Here is a 16,448-nt window from a genome sequence, read left to right as displayed (position 1 = left end):
TCCAAGCCCTGACTGCCACTTGCATTTCCTTGGGTGACAACTTCTCAGATGGACCTAAGTCTGGGAGCAAAGATAGCCAGATCTGATCAAATGACCCTACACTCCCCCAACCTAGGTACCCCCTACAAGAAGGAAGAGGACAATGAGGATGAAGATGCAGTCCAGGTCTCCCGGATTATTGGTGGGGGTTAACATGCATTTCTTGTTTGGGCCAGTCTCTGAACTCATAAACTTTCTTCCCACATTGACAATACCCACATTGGCCCAGGCGGCTGTTCTCAGAGGACAAAGTAGCAATAATGCCCAGCGTCTTCAAGCTGGCACCATCCTCCTTACCTGGGTAAGCCAGTGCCACCCTGCCAGGGAGCCCCAAGTCCACTGAGACCAGCAGCCTCGGGGCAGGCACAGGGGCCCAGAAGTTCAAAGGAAGGGAGGTTACAGAAACGGAGAAATTTTTAATGCTCTGGATAAGTTCACTTACCTTGGCAATATATTTTCCTGAGATGTACACACAGATGATGAGGTACCTCAGTGTTTGGGAGGCTCCGAAGAAAAGTGTGGGAGAGAAGAGGTGCTAGGCTGCCTACCAGACTGAAGCTTTACAGAGCCACTGTGCTGACCTCCTTGTTGTATGCCTGTGAAATGTGCAGTCTACCAGTGCCACACCAGGAAACTGAATCGCTTCCCTTTGAATTGTCTTAGGAAGATTTTGAAGATCACCTGGCAGGATAAGGTACCAGACACTGAGGGTCTTTCTCAAGTTGAGCTGCCAAGCATTCAAATTCAACTGCAGAGAGCACAATTCTGATGGGCTGGCCACACTGTTTGAAAACCAAATGTACATTTACCTAAAAGACTATTTTACAGAGAATTCACACAAGGTATGTGCTCACATGTAGTTCAGAAGAAGCGATACAAGGAGGATACTTTCAAGGGCTTTCTGAAGAACTTTTAGAATTAATTGTGAGATGGAAAACACTGGCACAGGACTGTTCAGTATGGTGTGCTGGCATTAAAGAGGGCCCTGTGCCCTATGAGCAAAGCAGAATTGAAGTAGATGAAAAGAAATGTGAGATATGCAAATATAGAGACATCTCCACTCCAAATGTTCATATGGACTATTTGTGCCTGACCTGTAGTATAGCCTTCCAAAATAATACTGGTCTGATCAGCCACAGTTGGACACACTATACATTGACCCCAACCTAGTGATGTCATTTTGGTCCTCTTGGAGGATAAAAGACAACAGTCATTAAGAATCTACTATGTGCCAGGCACTGCAGGAAGGAAGCCCTAGGGATACAAAGAAAGGCAAAAGATAGTCCCTGCCCTCAAGGAGATCACAATCTAATTCGGGAAGATAACACTTAAGTACAAAAAACTATGTACAGGGATAGCTAGGTGGCACAGTGAGTACAGCACAGGCCCTGGAGTCAGGAGGACCTAAGTTCAAATCCGGCCTCAGACACTTGACACACTTACTAGCTGTGTAACCTTGGGCAAGTCACTTAACCCCAATTGCCCTGCCTTCCCCTCTCCAAAAAAAACAAACAAAAAAAACTATGTATGGGATAAGCAGAAAATAACAGAGGAAAGGCACTATAATTCAGAGGAGTTGGGAAAGGCTTCCTGTAGAAGGTAGGATTTTAGTTAAGACTTGAAGGAAGCCAAGAGACAGAGATGAAGAGGAAGGGCATTACAGACATGGAAGACAGTCAGAGAAGATGCCCAAAGCTGAGAGATGGAGCACTGTGTTCTGGGAATAGTAAGGAGGCCAATGTTACTGGACCAAAGAGTTTGTTGAGAAAAGGGGAGTAAAGACTATAAGAATACTAGAAAGATAGGTAGAAGGTGACTAGAATTTTGCATTTGATCCTAGAAGTTATAGGGAGCCACAGGAGTTTAATGAATAAGGAAGTGACATGGTCAGACCAGAACTTCAAGTTGGTAGTTGAATGGAGGATGGCCTGAAGTGGGGAAAAACCTGTGGCAGGCAGACCCACCAGCAGTTTACTGCAATAGTTCAGGTGTAAAGGATAAGGGCCAGCACTAGAGTGGTGGCAATATCAGAGGTGAGAAGAATACATACAAGACATTGCAAAGGGGAAATTGATAGGCCCTGGCGACAGATTAGACAGAGGTTAGGGGTAGAAGGCATGAGAGACAGTGAAGGACTGAAGATAACTCCTAGGTATCCTATACAGTAGGCAGGAAGGTAGAAGTGGGAGGGAGGTTTTAAGGGGAAAAGTAATGAATACAGTTTTGGACACGATGAATTGAAAATCTCTGCAGGACAACCAGAGTGCGATATCTGAAAAGGAGTTGGAAATGAGAGATCTGAGAGAAGCAGAAAGGTTAGGGCTGAATACATAGATTTAAGAATCATCATCATAGAGATGATAATTAAATCGGGAGCTAATGAGATCACCAAGTGGAGAAGTATAGAGGGATAAGAGGACTAGGACATAAGTCTGGTGGGACACCAAATGTTAATGAGCATGACCTAGATAAAGATCTAGATAAGGAAACTGAGAAGGAACAATCAGATGTGTAGGAGAACCAAGGAAGTGGTATCCAGAAAATCTAGGGAGAAGAGAATATCAAAGAGAAGAGTGTGACTGGTAGTGTCAAAGGCTGCAGAGAGATTAAGAAAATCAAGAAGGATGCAAAAAGTTGAATCCAGTACTACTCTTGGGTAGCTAGGTGGTACACTGGATAGAGTGCCAGGCCTTGAATCAGGAAGACTCATCTTCCTGAGTACAAATTTGGCCTCAGACACTTACCCTGGCCAAGTCACCTGTTTGCCTCAGTTTCCTCATCTGTAAAATGAGCTGGAGAAGGAAATGGTAAACCACAAGTATCTTTGCCAAGAAAACCCCAAATGGGGCACAAAGAGTTGGACACAACTGCAATGACTAAGCAAAAACAACTACTCTTAGCTACCACATCGAAGAACAACTGTTGCCTGCACTTATCATCCAAGAGTACAGAAAGAAAGTGACACAAACACAAAGCCTCAATGCAGGAACTGAGACTGCAGATATGAGTAAAAAGAAGAAAATGCTATAAAGAAATGCCTTGGACTGTGAGAAGCTAACAGGCAAACACTAACTACATGTGTCCAAAGTCTAGGAGAAAAGTGTGTACTGGCCAGAAGAACTACAAGAGTACCTGAAAACAAGAAATGCAAAATTCCTGGGGGGTATTCTACTCTATTGTGATGACCTCAGAGGGAAATGAGAGGAAACTAGGGAAGGAAGGAGAAAGGGGAGGGAACAGCAGGTACAGAGGGAAGAAGAGCAAAGACAATTAATAACTTGGAATAGAGAGAGGTAAATCTTACCCAAGAACTGAATTTCACAAAACTTAGAAGGTAAAAAACAGAAAGAATCTCCATCCAGCAACAAGAAATATTAATATAATTATATGGAAGGAAGGAAGGGAAAGAGGGAAAGAAAAAGAGAGAGAGGGAGGGAAGCAGGGAGGAAAAAGGAAGGAAAGAAGGAAGGAAGGAAGGAAGGAAGGAAGGAAGGAAGGAAGGAAGGAAGGAAGGAAGGAAGGAAGGGTAAAAATCTGTGATAAAGGGAGGGCCAAGGGGTATAAAAGAGAGAGACCACAACAGAAACAGATACCTTCAAATATCTTTCACTAGTGTTAAGCAACCCCTCCTGGATCTGTCTTGTGGAAAAGGGGCTTGCATATTTCACTACGAGCTATGCCGTGTAGCGTTACCCAAGATGGACAAGTCATAGTGGAGAGTTATGACAATCCATTGAGGAAGGAAATGTAAAACCACTCCAGTATCTTTGCCAAGAAAACTCCATGGACAGTATAAAAATGCTAAAAATGGAGGACAGAAGGGCCTGGTGTACTATGGTACATGTAGTTAGAGTCAGGCACAACTGAACAACAAGTCTTAAGAAAACTTCTTAGCAATATAAAACTGACAATCACAAACACAGACATGAATGAGATGAACTCACTGACAAAAATGAAGAGGAAAGGAAGAGTTAGAAAATAGGCTTCAACAACATTTTACAACTGTTTACTGTTAATTTTACAAAAATTGTTAAAAAATAAAAGATTCACACAGAGTTAAAATTGGGAGTTGGAGTAAAATCTTCACTGCTTCAGATAAACAGGTTTAGTAATCATGAATTCTGACCAGGCAAAAATAAAAAGAGATAAAACAGGAAACTACATTATGCCTCAAAGATCCACAGAAAACAAACCAATCTCAATACTTTATATATGCACTAAATGATAAAGCATCTAATTACTTAAAGGAAAAGTTAATCCAACTGGACAAAGAAATAGTAAAACTCTAATAGTAGGGGACCTCAATATACTTCTTTTAGACCTAAACAAACCAACAAAAAAAAACCCACAAGAAATAAAGGATGTGAAAAGAACTTTAGAAAAGTTAGAAATGATAGCTAACTGGTGATTATTCAATGGGAACAGAAAAGAATTTACATTTCTTGCTGTGCTTGTACCTTTACAAAAATGGATAATGAACTAGGGAAATGAAAACTTCAAAAAATCAGAGAGGAAGAAATAGTTAATTTATACCTTACCTACCACAATGTAATAAAAATTATATTTAACAAAATGTTTTTGAAGAAAGGTTAAATAATAAAACAACATACAAAACTTATCAAAAATAATGTACCAAAGCCAAAGCAGTTCTTAGGGAAACATTTATATCTCATCAACAAAAGAAAGAACAGATAATTAAATTAAGCAATGATTTTTAAAAACTAATAAAAAAAATAACCCTAATAAAACATTAAAGTAGAATTTCTGAAAAAGTCAATAAAGTTAACAAAATTAAATAAACTTTGTTTTTTGAAAAAAAGAGTTTGATTTTTGAAAAAGAGAGATGTTTTATGAAAAATGAAAATATAAAATTGAAAATAAAATAAAGGAAATTATCAAAAATATTTTGCCCAATTACATGCCAATAAAACTGCTGACTTACATGAAATGGATGAATATTTACAAAAATATAAAATACCTAAATTAACAGAGGAAGTAAACTATTTAAATAAATGAGTTATTGGAAAAAAAAAGTGAACAAGCCATAAATGAACAATAAAACCAGAACCAGACAGATTTATACATGAATTCTTTCAAACATTTAAAGAACAATTAATTGCACTTTATATGAACCTATTTGAAAATAAGAAAAGGAGTCCTCTGCTACAAATAGTCTCAACACTTAAACTAAAGTAAAAAGACAAAGCAGAGAAAGAAAACTATACGTCAATATCCCTCATAAATATCAATGTAAACATATTAAATAAAAATGCTAGCAAAGGCTCTACAACAATATATTTAAAAGGTTATATATTATGACCAGCTTATATTTGTACCAGGTATGTGATGTAAGATCAATATAAGGAAAATTGTAAACATAACATGTAAGAGCCAAAAATAGTCAAAACCATGGGATTCTATCAATAGATGCTAAAAAAGCTTTTGACGAAATACAACCACCATTCCTCTTTTTTAAAAAAAAAAATATAACACTAAGAGAAAGGAAAAAAGCTCTGTGCCAAATGCTGCAGATAAAAGAAAAAAAAAACAGTTCTCATTTCCACAAAGCATGGAAGCCAGAGTAGGAAGCAACAAGCAATCAATTATATACAAACAAAAATATAGACAAAGTAATGTAGAGATCGTTTTATTGGAAAGGAATTAAAATTAAGAGGAAATACTTCTTGAAGAAGGTGGGATTTTAGCTGGTACCTGAAGGACAGAGAAATCAAGAGATGGAGATAAGGAGGAGAATTCAGGTACAGGGGACAGCCAGCAGAAATGTAAAATGAAATGTAAAAAATCTTTTTAAAAAGAGTGGAAAGTGGGGAAAAAAAGAAGATATCAGAAATTATCCACTAAATAATTAATAACTAAACAAACTAAGGTATACATGGATCTTACCATCTCTGATAGCTACAGATCTATATGCATCCTCCCCCTCTCAGCTAAACTCCTTTACCTAGGTATACTGTACTACCTTCCCCTCTCACTTGATTCTAAAAGCTTTGCAATCTGGCCTCTGACCTCATCATTCAACTTAAAGTATATTCTCCAAAGTCATCAGTGATCTCTTAGTTGTCAAATTTAATGACCTTTTCACAAGTTTCATCCTTCTTGACCTCCCTTGCAGCTTTTGACACTGTTGATCTATCTTTTCTTCTGGCTACTCCTTTTCTAAGATTTCATGGCATTGATCTCTCCTGGTTCTCCTTCTACCTGTCTTACTGCTCCTTTTCAATCTCCTTTGCTGGATCTTCATTTGGTTCATAAGATCATACTCTTTTAACTGCGGATATCCCCACAGGGCCTGTCCTAAACACGTTTCTCCCTCTAAGTTATTTTGCTTGGCAATCTCATCAGATCCCATAGGTTCGATTATCATCCGTACGTAGATGATTCTGAGATCTATATATCCAGTCTTAACCTCTCTCCTGAACTCAAGTCATACATCATTAAGTACCTTTTGGACCTCTCTAATTCAATGTCCCATAAAGATCTCAAACTCGATGTTCCAAAACCGAATTCTTCTCTTTCCCCTCAAACCCTAGCCTCTTTGTAATTTCCCCATCTCCTCCTCAACTTTACATTCTGGCTCCAAGGCTTCCTCCGGGTCTCAGATCATTTCCCACATCCTACAACACAACTTTCTATTCCCCCTTTCCCTTTCTCCCTATTCCAGTACCTTCCCTCGGAGATTACCATCCATCACTCTATCTTTCACATGTATATAATTGTTGTTTGCCTATTGTCTCCCCAAGTTAGAATGTAAACTCCTCAAGGGGTTTTGTGCCCCCAACACTCAGCATAGTGCCTGGCACACCGAAAGCACTTAATAAAATGCCTGCTGACTAAGTAACATGAATGTAATGGCACATTATTGTAGTCTATGAAACAGCGAATATAATGAATACAGAGAAACATGGAAAAACCTCTACAAGCTGATGCAAAATGAAATAAGTAAAACCCAGAAAACAATATACACGATGATAAAAATGGTGATAGAAAGAACAACTATAAAATAACTGAAACTGAATACTGTGAAATTGTAATAATGATGAACCTTGGCCCCAGGGAAGATTTTGAAAAGTTACCTCCCCCACTTTCTTTCCGGACATGAGGGACTATAGACGAAGAACACTGCACATAAGGTCAGATTTTTTAGATATGTTCATTAGTTTTGCTAAACTATTGTTTTAATTGTCTATTATAAGGAGGGATACATGAGGAAACTCAGGTGATGTAAATACAAGTTATCAACTAAAATTTTTTTTAAAGGAATTATATCTTTAAATCCAAGAAATGGCCTCTTTTATACTACAAGTTAAGGCTTTAAGTATATAAATAAAGCACCCAACTGGTGAAAGCAAGCCATAAAAGAAAAACTATCTATATAACTACTACATTAATTTATAAAACAATTTCTGGATATTGTAAAAGAAAAAAAAACTTAGTAAAAAAAATTTTTTGATCAGTTACCAAACAATAAAATTACTTAAAACAGAATATACTCTGACTTCAGAGTCAAATATGAAAGATGCATAATAAATTTTTAATGAATGTATTCATCATGAAAGTAAAAGAATATGGTATTATCACAGAGAAAGGAAAAAAATATTTGTAGTTACAAATCAGTTATGCAAGTGAATATGTTTCCAAAGCCTTAGCTCTGCGAGTTCAACCAAGGTTTAGTTGGATTTTTGTCTTTGGTCAGTACAAACATGCAATTGAGAGTCTCTGTTATAGGATTTATTGCTTAAACTAACCAGCTTCCAGTATCTGAATGTTTAAGTACAAATGGACAATTATAATCTAAAAACAGCAGGGTACATTAGAAACAATCTTCTGCAATAACTTAGCAAAAATGAACTACACACCAGGCAATTTCAGGCAAATGTGTTTAATTTGTTATGACTGGACCAAGATATCAATGCCCTATTCAGACTACGTATTCTGAATAGACAAAACATAGCAAAAAAATCTTTAGACCCAAAGTAAAATGGGGAAATTACAGTAAATCCCATTAAACTAACCTCTTTATAAAGAGAGAGAAGAGGGACCAATAAAAGCTCTGGAGAATATAATGAATGCAAAGTTTAATTAGGGCACACCAGTGGCTTACCATAATCTATTAATTAGCATTCCTAGTTACTACAATTCATTGCAGTGTTTTAACTTTACTTTTAAATTGTACCTTTCCTTTTTTGGCCCAAAGTTGCATACTCTTAGCTTTGTAGTGGTAATTACAGTGTATGCAAGAAGAATCAAGCCCTGCCAGCTTCAGTAAATGTTTAATTAGAACAGAGGATAAAATCTTGAAAGGTCAATGCTCACCCTTCTGCAGTTATATGGCTTTTCTGGCATCAGAATTCCCTGGACTACTCTGCTTTCAAAGAACTGAGAATATCCTAGAGTTTTCATTAAATTCAAATGCACTGTCTTTGAAAACAATCTAAAGATGGGGGGGGGGGGCAGAGATGAACAATTTCGAAACAGGACAATTAACAAAATTATTTCAATATAAAGGAGTATGCCTGATTTTTTTCTTTGATGCTAACAATATTTTTAAGCCTTCTGATAGTAATATCCATCTTAGGAATGGGCATTTTACTGAAGACGTGGCATAAAACTTTTTTTTTGCTCTTTAATTTCTGAGCACCCAAGGCATACATGGAAGAGAGGAGGAGAAAAAACAGTGTCAAAGCTGGTGACCTAAATTCAGTCTGTTTATATATATACATATACACATGTATGTATATATATATAAAACACCCATTTGACAAAAAGTACTACATAATCAGTCCTTAGAAAATAAAACCACTTAAAAACAAACCTACTTAGTATTTTCCTGTCATGTGCATTATTTTCCTTAAGATTTGCCACACTAAAAAGTTAAGATGAGCTAAAAATTAAAGAAATTAGACTCTGAGTTCTCTGAGAGCAGGGACTGGTCTTTGCCTTTCTTTGCATAGTGCCTGGCACATAGTAGCCACTTAATAAATGCTTGTTTACTTGACTTCAAAAAAATGCCATTTAGATGGCTAAAATAGGCCTTGATTTTTTTTAATCAATTAATTCATTTGAAGTTGGATGGTATCCTGATACATCCATCATAATTAACCATTAAATACCTTACAACATATAATTAGGAACTAAGATACTCAAAATATACAAACGTTACGAAATCAGTTTTTAAAAAGCAAGCAAGAACATGGTCCTCTGGCCCATAAGAGGTGTGTGTATATGCCCTCACCTATAATTCTTTAGAGTGTCACTTAGGACACTGAAAAGTTAACTGCCTTGCCCAAGGTTAATCTCACAGCTGGTATGTGTCAAAGGCCCCACGTCTTCCCCACTCCAAGAACAGTTCTCTGTACATTATGTCACACTCACCTGGGTGTATTTGTATATATGCAAGTGAATGTATGTATGTGTATTTGCATAAATAGTCTCAGTATCACTCTTTCTCACTCCACATATCCAATCAGTTGCAAAATCTTGCTGTATCTACCTTTGCATCTCTCACATCCAATCCATTCTCTCTACTCACTGTTACCTCCTTAATTTAGGTCATCATCCTTCTTACCTACCTTATTGCAACATCCTTTTAATTGATCTTCCTAACTTAAGTCTTTGACTCACTTCTTAAAGAGACCTATTCACTGAATAGGCCTTACCTCACTCAAAGTGAGAACCTGAAGAGGCCTTATCCTAAAAGGGCCAGGGTCTCCCACTGCATCCTGGGCCATCTCCAGTCATACTGATGAATATCATGCCACTGGAGGAGAAAGTGAGGCTGGTGACCTTGCCCTCCCTCCCTGAAATCAAAGTCAACTGCAAGTCACGTCATCATTTCCCTGATGTCATGGTCCTCTTCAAAAACGAAGGACAAACACAATAACCGCACTCCAATCCATCCTACACAGCTGCCAGAGAGATTTTCCTTAGGCATCTGACCCACTCAATCAACTACTCAGTTCCCCTACTCAATCATTAACTCATGGATTCTATATGGTCTCCAGGACAAAATACAAACTGTTTCATTTAGCTTTTAAACCTTTTCAACCCTATCTGTCCAGTTTTATTACACGTCACTCCCTGTCACCGCATTGCAACTAAACTGGCTTTCCCTCTGTTCTTCACCCACAGCACTCCATTTCCTGTTCCATCTCTCACCCCCAGCCCTTTAATGTATTTCCTTTTCCTCCTCACCTCCACTTCCCCAGACCCCTTCTCTTTCTACAAGCCATAGCCTTTCATGGTCTCCCCATCACCTCCCCCCATGACTACCATGTATTCATCCATGACTACCTTGTATATGTATCAGAATGAGCCTTTAGAGTAGAGAATATTTCATTTTTTTTATTTGTATCGTCCATATCTAGCATAATGACTAGCACAAGGTGCATAAAAGGGACTTAATAAATTCTTATTGATTTATACTGTGTAAGGTAAAGGCAGTGTGCCAAAGTGAGTGAAAGCTGGTCTGGGACTCAGAAGGTCTAGCTTCAAGTACCACCTTTAATACACAATGCCTCTAATCTCTAAAGCCTCAGGCACCTCTCTAAGTCTATGTGCAACAGAGAAGCGCTGATCAGCACTGACAGAGGAAATTCCTCACCTCAAACTTCTTACAACAAAATTACAAGTATATTAAAACATTTATAGACACAAATCCACACACCTACCTAGTATGACAAGGTACTCCTGTCATTGTTGTTCAGAGTTCAGCCCCGTCTGACTCTTTGTGTTCCCATCTGGGGTTTTCCTGGCAAAGGTGATGGAGTGGTTTGCCATTCCCTTCTCTAGTCAAATAGGCAAACAGAGGCTAAGTGACTTGTCCAGAGTCACACAGCTAGTGAGGGTCTGAGCTCAGAAGTGAACTCAGGTTGTCCTGACTCCAGGACCAGCGCTCTATCCACTGAGCCACCTAGCTGCGCTGTAATAAGCTGCTACTAAACTAATATTAAGCTACTAAAGCTTAAAGCTGCACTAAGACTTTTGGAATGCCCTGTATATACAACAAACACACACATCTATACATCTGAAGTATTCTGTGCCTTTTCAGACAAAAGTGATAGAGGAGAAAGAGCACTGAGCCTAAAGTCACCAGGACCTGAGATCAAATCTGGCCTCAGATCCTTCCTAGCTCTGTGATAGTGGGCAAGTCACTTAATTCCTGTTGGCCTATTTCTTCAACTGTGAAATGAAGATAATAATAGCACCCACCTCCCAAGGCTGTTGTGAGGTTCAAATGAGACAATTGTAAAGCACTTAGCTCAGTACCTGCACAGAGTAGGTGCTATATAAATGCTAGCTATCATCATCATCATCATCATCAAAACAAAATACACACACACACACACACACACACACACACACACATATATATATATATATATAGCAAGGGCAGATTCTTTATTCTTTATAGTAATGTATGGTAATAAGTTATCAATTCATTTTTTGTAAAATTAACCCGATTTTTACCATAATGATTTTTATGGTTCAAAATTATAACATGAATATTCAGAAAATACAGAATATGTTTTATGCTTTGGGAGTAATGTGGCCATGCCTTTGGTACTTTGCTTTCATCAGCTGACATTACATAATGGTAGATTACATTTTCCTTGTCATGGACTTTCAGAAAAATTTGTCATTTTCAGAAATGGAATTTCAAAGCACCAACAAAATCTTCAAGAGAAAGTCAGTATGTCTGAGGACAAGCTGATCTAGAAAATCACTGCAGGAAACTATCTCAAGTATAATTTTCTTTAAACTAGAAATTGTTTTTTCTCAAGAGCCTGACTTTAAAATAACCAAATCAGAGTTATATAATTATTGAACATACACAGTATTTATTTATGATGGAGAATAAAGCTAACCACCACAACTGCAAATTATGTTTAACAACACATGCATGATATCTACAGAAAGCAGGAACGCTACAATACTTCTTTTCCTTCTTCTCAGCAACATGCCAAAAGCCAGCTGAAGTTTCAAACAAATCATTTAAGTAATTCTCAATCAATACAGAATTTATCTAAAAATGAAGTGATTTAAACATTTATATCAACAGTGAGCCACCTGCTTTAAAAAAATTCACAAAGGAGGTTTAGCTTTTTAGAAACAAATCACTGAGGCTTACAAATTCAAAGACTGCTCCCAAAAAACCTTTTAAAAAGAAGTTATAGGTTTCTGTTACTGGGATCCTAAAGCATATACTCACACTTTTAATGTTATAAAACATCTGCAAGGAGAGATAAATGATACAATAATGAATGAAGCATAACTTATATTACCTGGAAGGGCAGACAAGAACTAAATGAACAGCTTATGAAATTGATAATACATTTGGTCCTTGACCTAGAATATCTCATTATTCCAATATTTAGCCAATTCTTTTTTTTAAATATAAGTTTAAATTTTACATTTTTCTTTTTCTTGAACTTAAATGAATTGAGCCAAAAGAAAAAGGCTGTTTAATCATCTTCAAGATCAAATTCTATTAATGTCACTAAAAAAAAAAACATTTGATACTCAAATATTGAAATTAAATATTAAATTTTCAACGACTGTCCTCGATGTTACATTGTTCAACTGAGAATGGCGCAAAGTACTGCACTGAATTTTAAAGGAAAACACAGTGCTTTAGTTCTGGACATTTGTGAAAACAGAAGATAACATTGCTCTAAGCAATGGATGGCACAGCTTGCGGTATGGTATATTCTCATTAGAACTGAGAGAAACACAACATGCTGAAAGGAGAGAGCCAGAGGCAGTTCTAAAAATCTAACAGAAACAAAATAAGCAGAAAAGTGACATAAAGTGGACTAAGAAAATGGAAACAAAGTAGCAAGTTTGAGAAAATGAGGCATTTAGGAAAAAGTTAAGAAACAGAGGTAGACAAAAAAATCCTATGATAAAGAGGGCACGAAAGACAAGGACAAGTAGGAAATAAAATGTGATTTCTTTTCACATATATATATATATATATATGTGAATTCAGTGCACACAGATAGAATAACTAACCTGGTTTTCCTCTTGCACAACTCTATACTGTTCCTTCCAAACAGTGATTTTGGAAGCTTCATCTTTTCTCAGGGCTCGTTCCTTCTTCAACTCTGGACTCCAAAAGGTCTTGATGCTATTCATTGAAGAGCTCAATTTACTCTCCTTCACTTCTACATCCTTACGTAACAGATCATTTTCTCGCAACACTTCCTTCAATTGTGTCTGTAGATCCATAATTGTGTTATCCCTTGCCTGGCGCAGTGAATGAGGTACAGTTGATGCCATACTCACAGGAGGGAGGTGATGTTCTCCAAATGCTATGGTGTCACTGGCAACCCCACTGCTAGCAATATTGGGGCTACTGCCCATAGCAGTCATCCTAACGCCATAAGGCAGCCGACCCCCAGAACGGCCAAGTGTCATGGTGCTTTTAGGTGTATCTGGACCCATATTTTCATGGTCACTTAAGTACATAGGCCCTGACGTAGCATAGGCAGCATTTAAGGACTGGATATTTTCCATTGAAAGAGTTTTACCACTGCCACCTCCAGTACTGCTTCCAGAACTCCCTCCTGTGCTGTTGGTTCGACGGTGACCCAAACGAGGGGAACGAGGAAGCCTTGGTGAACGCCCAGGACTCTGACTGCTTGGTTCAACTTTACCAACCGAACGAGCACTCCCATACATGGCTGCACAAAGGACTGAGATGTCAAAATAGGTTTAAAGCAGAAAGTATGGAACTGGATGAGGTTTCTCTATGGTTATGAGTCAGCTTAAGGCTAATCAGAACTAATAGATTCCCAGTTGTCCATTCTTGAAGTCATGAGCTCATGATGTCTAAAATCGTATCTGCAATAAAAGGAAAACACAAAAACTCTGTTATCAGGCTTTCCCCTAAAAAACTTTTCATTTCTACTAATAAGGGGGAAATAGAAGCATTCCCTACTACCAATTCCTCTAGGCATCTAAATACTAATTAAAAGTTTATTTTATTTTCAAAGAAATCATCATGTAATATTCCAAAAAGCTAGAGGGAGATCTCTATGGAGATCTCTATGAATTCTATAAGACTTAAGCAACAGGTCACCTCCTTTCTAGGAATGCCACCTCCCAAAATTCCCATCACTGTTTTTGCTAAAAACTTCTAACCCCATGCTGTACATGCAGAGTGTCAATTTTGGGACCCAGCCAAGATTAAAATGGAACTAGTGAATGTTTAGCAAAATAAATAAAAATACAATATAACAGAGATAATGTTAATCTGTGATTTTTCTAAGTCAATATGTAGCCCTCAGGGGATCCCTTTCTATGAGTCTGACTCCAAGCTGTACACTTACTGTCTAATCTCTGATGCTTCCACACCAGCGACATCAGAGGTGAAAAACCAGATACTCTTCTCTTGTCTTCTTTTTATAAAAAAACCACAGCTGTGACCAGCTTTATTGCAAAGGTATTAGAGATGAGCTAGGCCAAAAACTTTTATTTTACAGATGTGGAAACTAGGCCCGGAGGTTACTTGACTTCCCCAAGTACACAGAGCTAGTACTGAGATTCAAACAGATCCTGACTCCAAATACAGTGCTTTTTCACTAGACCATGCATAAAAAGGTGGCAACTGAGTCTTGAAGGAAATCAGTGAAATACATGAGCATTAAGATGTGGGAATATTATGTTAATGGAAGAAGTTTTAAACTTCTATTCACCAAAATCTTATTGTTCCCATTCATTTAAAATTCTACTATGAATACCAACATGATTTTCAAAATTCTCTAATGACTTTCAGGGTCTGTAAGTTAATTTCCTTTTCACATGGTATAAATGAACATGGTTTCTTGATGTAAGAAAGGCATAATATGAAACACCATTTTTGATGATGCAGCTGTGATATGACAACATAATAGGATTTTTAGGTACCTTATTTTAGCATGTTCAGTTTGATTCAGTTCTCTTCTCAAAAACATAATAAATTTCAGTATTGTTTTGATGTGATATTTTACAGTATGCTTTCTTAATTGTACTTTCGAGAAAGATGTGATGGACCCAAGAAGGATTCAGCATGTTTGCAACAATCCTGTAACCCATAATGGATGACTGGACAAGGAGGGTAAACAGACGGCCCAAATGCTACCTTGGTACTCATGAAATGTTTGTTGGATTGGAAATATGATGAGACCTAGAGAAAAGCCCTTCTGCATACTGGATGATCCTTTGTGCAAGTTAAACTAGATGACTTTCAAGGCTGTACAACTTTATATCTTAGTGGAAATTTTTTTTTCTTTTTGGCAAAGGCCTTTTCCTGTTGAGTGGCAAAATGAATGTGATTCCTAAACTCCTCTGCCTGGAAATAGATAAGAGACATCATTCAGGAAGGCTCTTCCTCACCTCCCACAAACAGCAAGGCTGCACTAGCTGACTTGGGGATCCAATACACAGCCTTACACAAAACCCAATCCCACATTCCAGTCCCCCTTCCAGACCCCAGCTCCAGGCTGTGGAAGATTCTTCCAGCATCAACAAAGAGGCAGGGCTACAACAGTGATCATGGGTAGAAAAAGACAGACAGCCAGCACTGAGGTGGGCTGCAAAAGATCTCTGTAGGACAACAGAGGAACAGAGAGAAAGGAGCAAGATGTGTGTCAGGGCTTAAACTCAATATACCACTCTAACTCTCTCCTCCTCCTAGAGAACCTTGGAGAACCTAACAGAAATCAAACCCACAGCACCAATGCAGCGAGCTTTGCCCAGTCTGAACTGAGGAAATAAGGAAGGTGGGCCAGGGCAACAGGTCAAGACACCACTGTATGGGGTGTGGGGGGCAAAGGGGGGGGTGTTTGTTTTGGCCACTGTGCAGCACTCTACCAGACCTGAGGGGAAAAGCTCAGCATCCAGCCGATGCTACTTTCCTCCACCCAAAAGCCACCTGGGGCAGAGAACTGAGCTGGTAATTGCCCAGCATGGAAGGAGTCTTAGTAGTTCTGAGATCCAGTTCGCAAAGAAATCACCATCAGAGGGTAAAGAGTGAAAAAGCGAGCAACAGGGAGAAATCAGGGGAAAAAGTAAAAAAGGTTGAAATGAACAAAGACCTCAGGAACAAGAAAACGTAAAGACCTTAAACACAAGCAGATAAATCAATAGAGGAAAAATTAACAACAGAAAAAAAATGTGGCTGCCAGGTATGGTAAACTGATTAAATCCTGCAAAACAAAGGAAAACGATCCTGCACTTGAGACAGAAAACCCTGTAGAAAATGAGAGCATGGGACTACAACACCCTGTCCTTGAGGAGTTCAAAAGAGAAATGAAAACAGAGAGAGCAGAATTAATGGCCTACAGAGAAAAAATAACGGATAGAATATAAAAACTAGAATCGGTAATGGCAAATCTCACCAAAAAACC

General features: G+C 38.0%; 1 protein-coding gene across 8 annotated transcripts in view; it reads right to left on the bottom strand.

Annotated features, from left to right (window-relative positions):
* The window catches only part of ERC1 (ELKS/RAB6-interacting/CAST family member 1), a 404,612-nt gene that overhangs the window by 370,758 nt on the left and 17,406 nt on the right, over positions 1 to 16,448 (bottom strand). For all 8 annotated transcript variants that reach the window (XM_036761847.1, XM_036761852.1, XM_036761851.1 and 5 more), the window contains exon 3: positions 13,072 to 13,902. In XM_036761847.1, the coding sequence (XP_036617742.1) occupies positions 13,072 to 13,740 (669 nt within the window). In that variant the 5' untranslated portion in view covers positions 13,741 to 13,902. The remainder of the gene's footprint in view (positions 1 to 13,071; positions 13,903 to 16,448) is intronic.

Source organism: Trichosurus vulpecula, chromosome 5 (genome assembly GCF_011100635.1).
Source record: "Trichosurus vulpecula isolate mTriVul1 chromosome 5, mTriVul1.pri, whole genome shotgun sequence".
Classification (NCBI taxonomy): domain Eukaryota; kingdom Metazoa; phylum Chordata; class Mammalia; order Diprotodontia; family Phalangeridae; genus Trichosurus; species Trichosurus vulpecula.
Note: the sequence above shows the minus strand (reverse complement) of the source record. Positions and strands in the feature narration are given on the sequence as shown.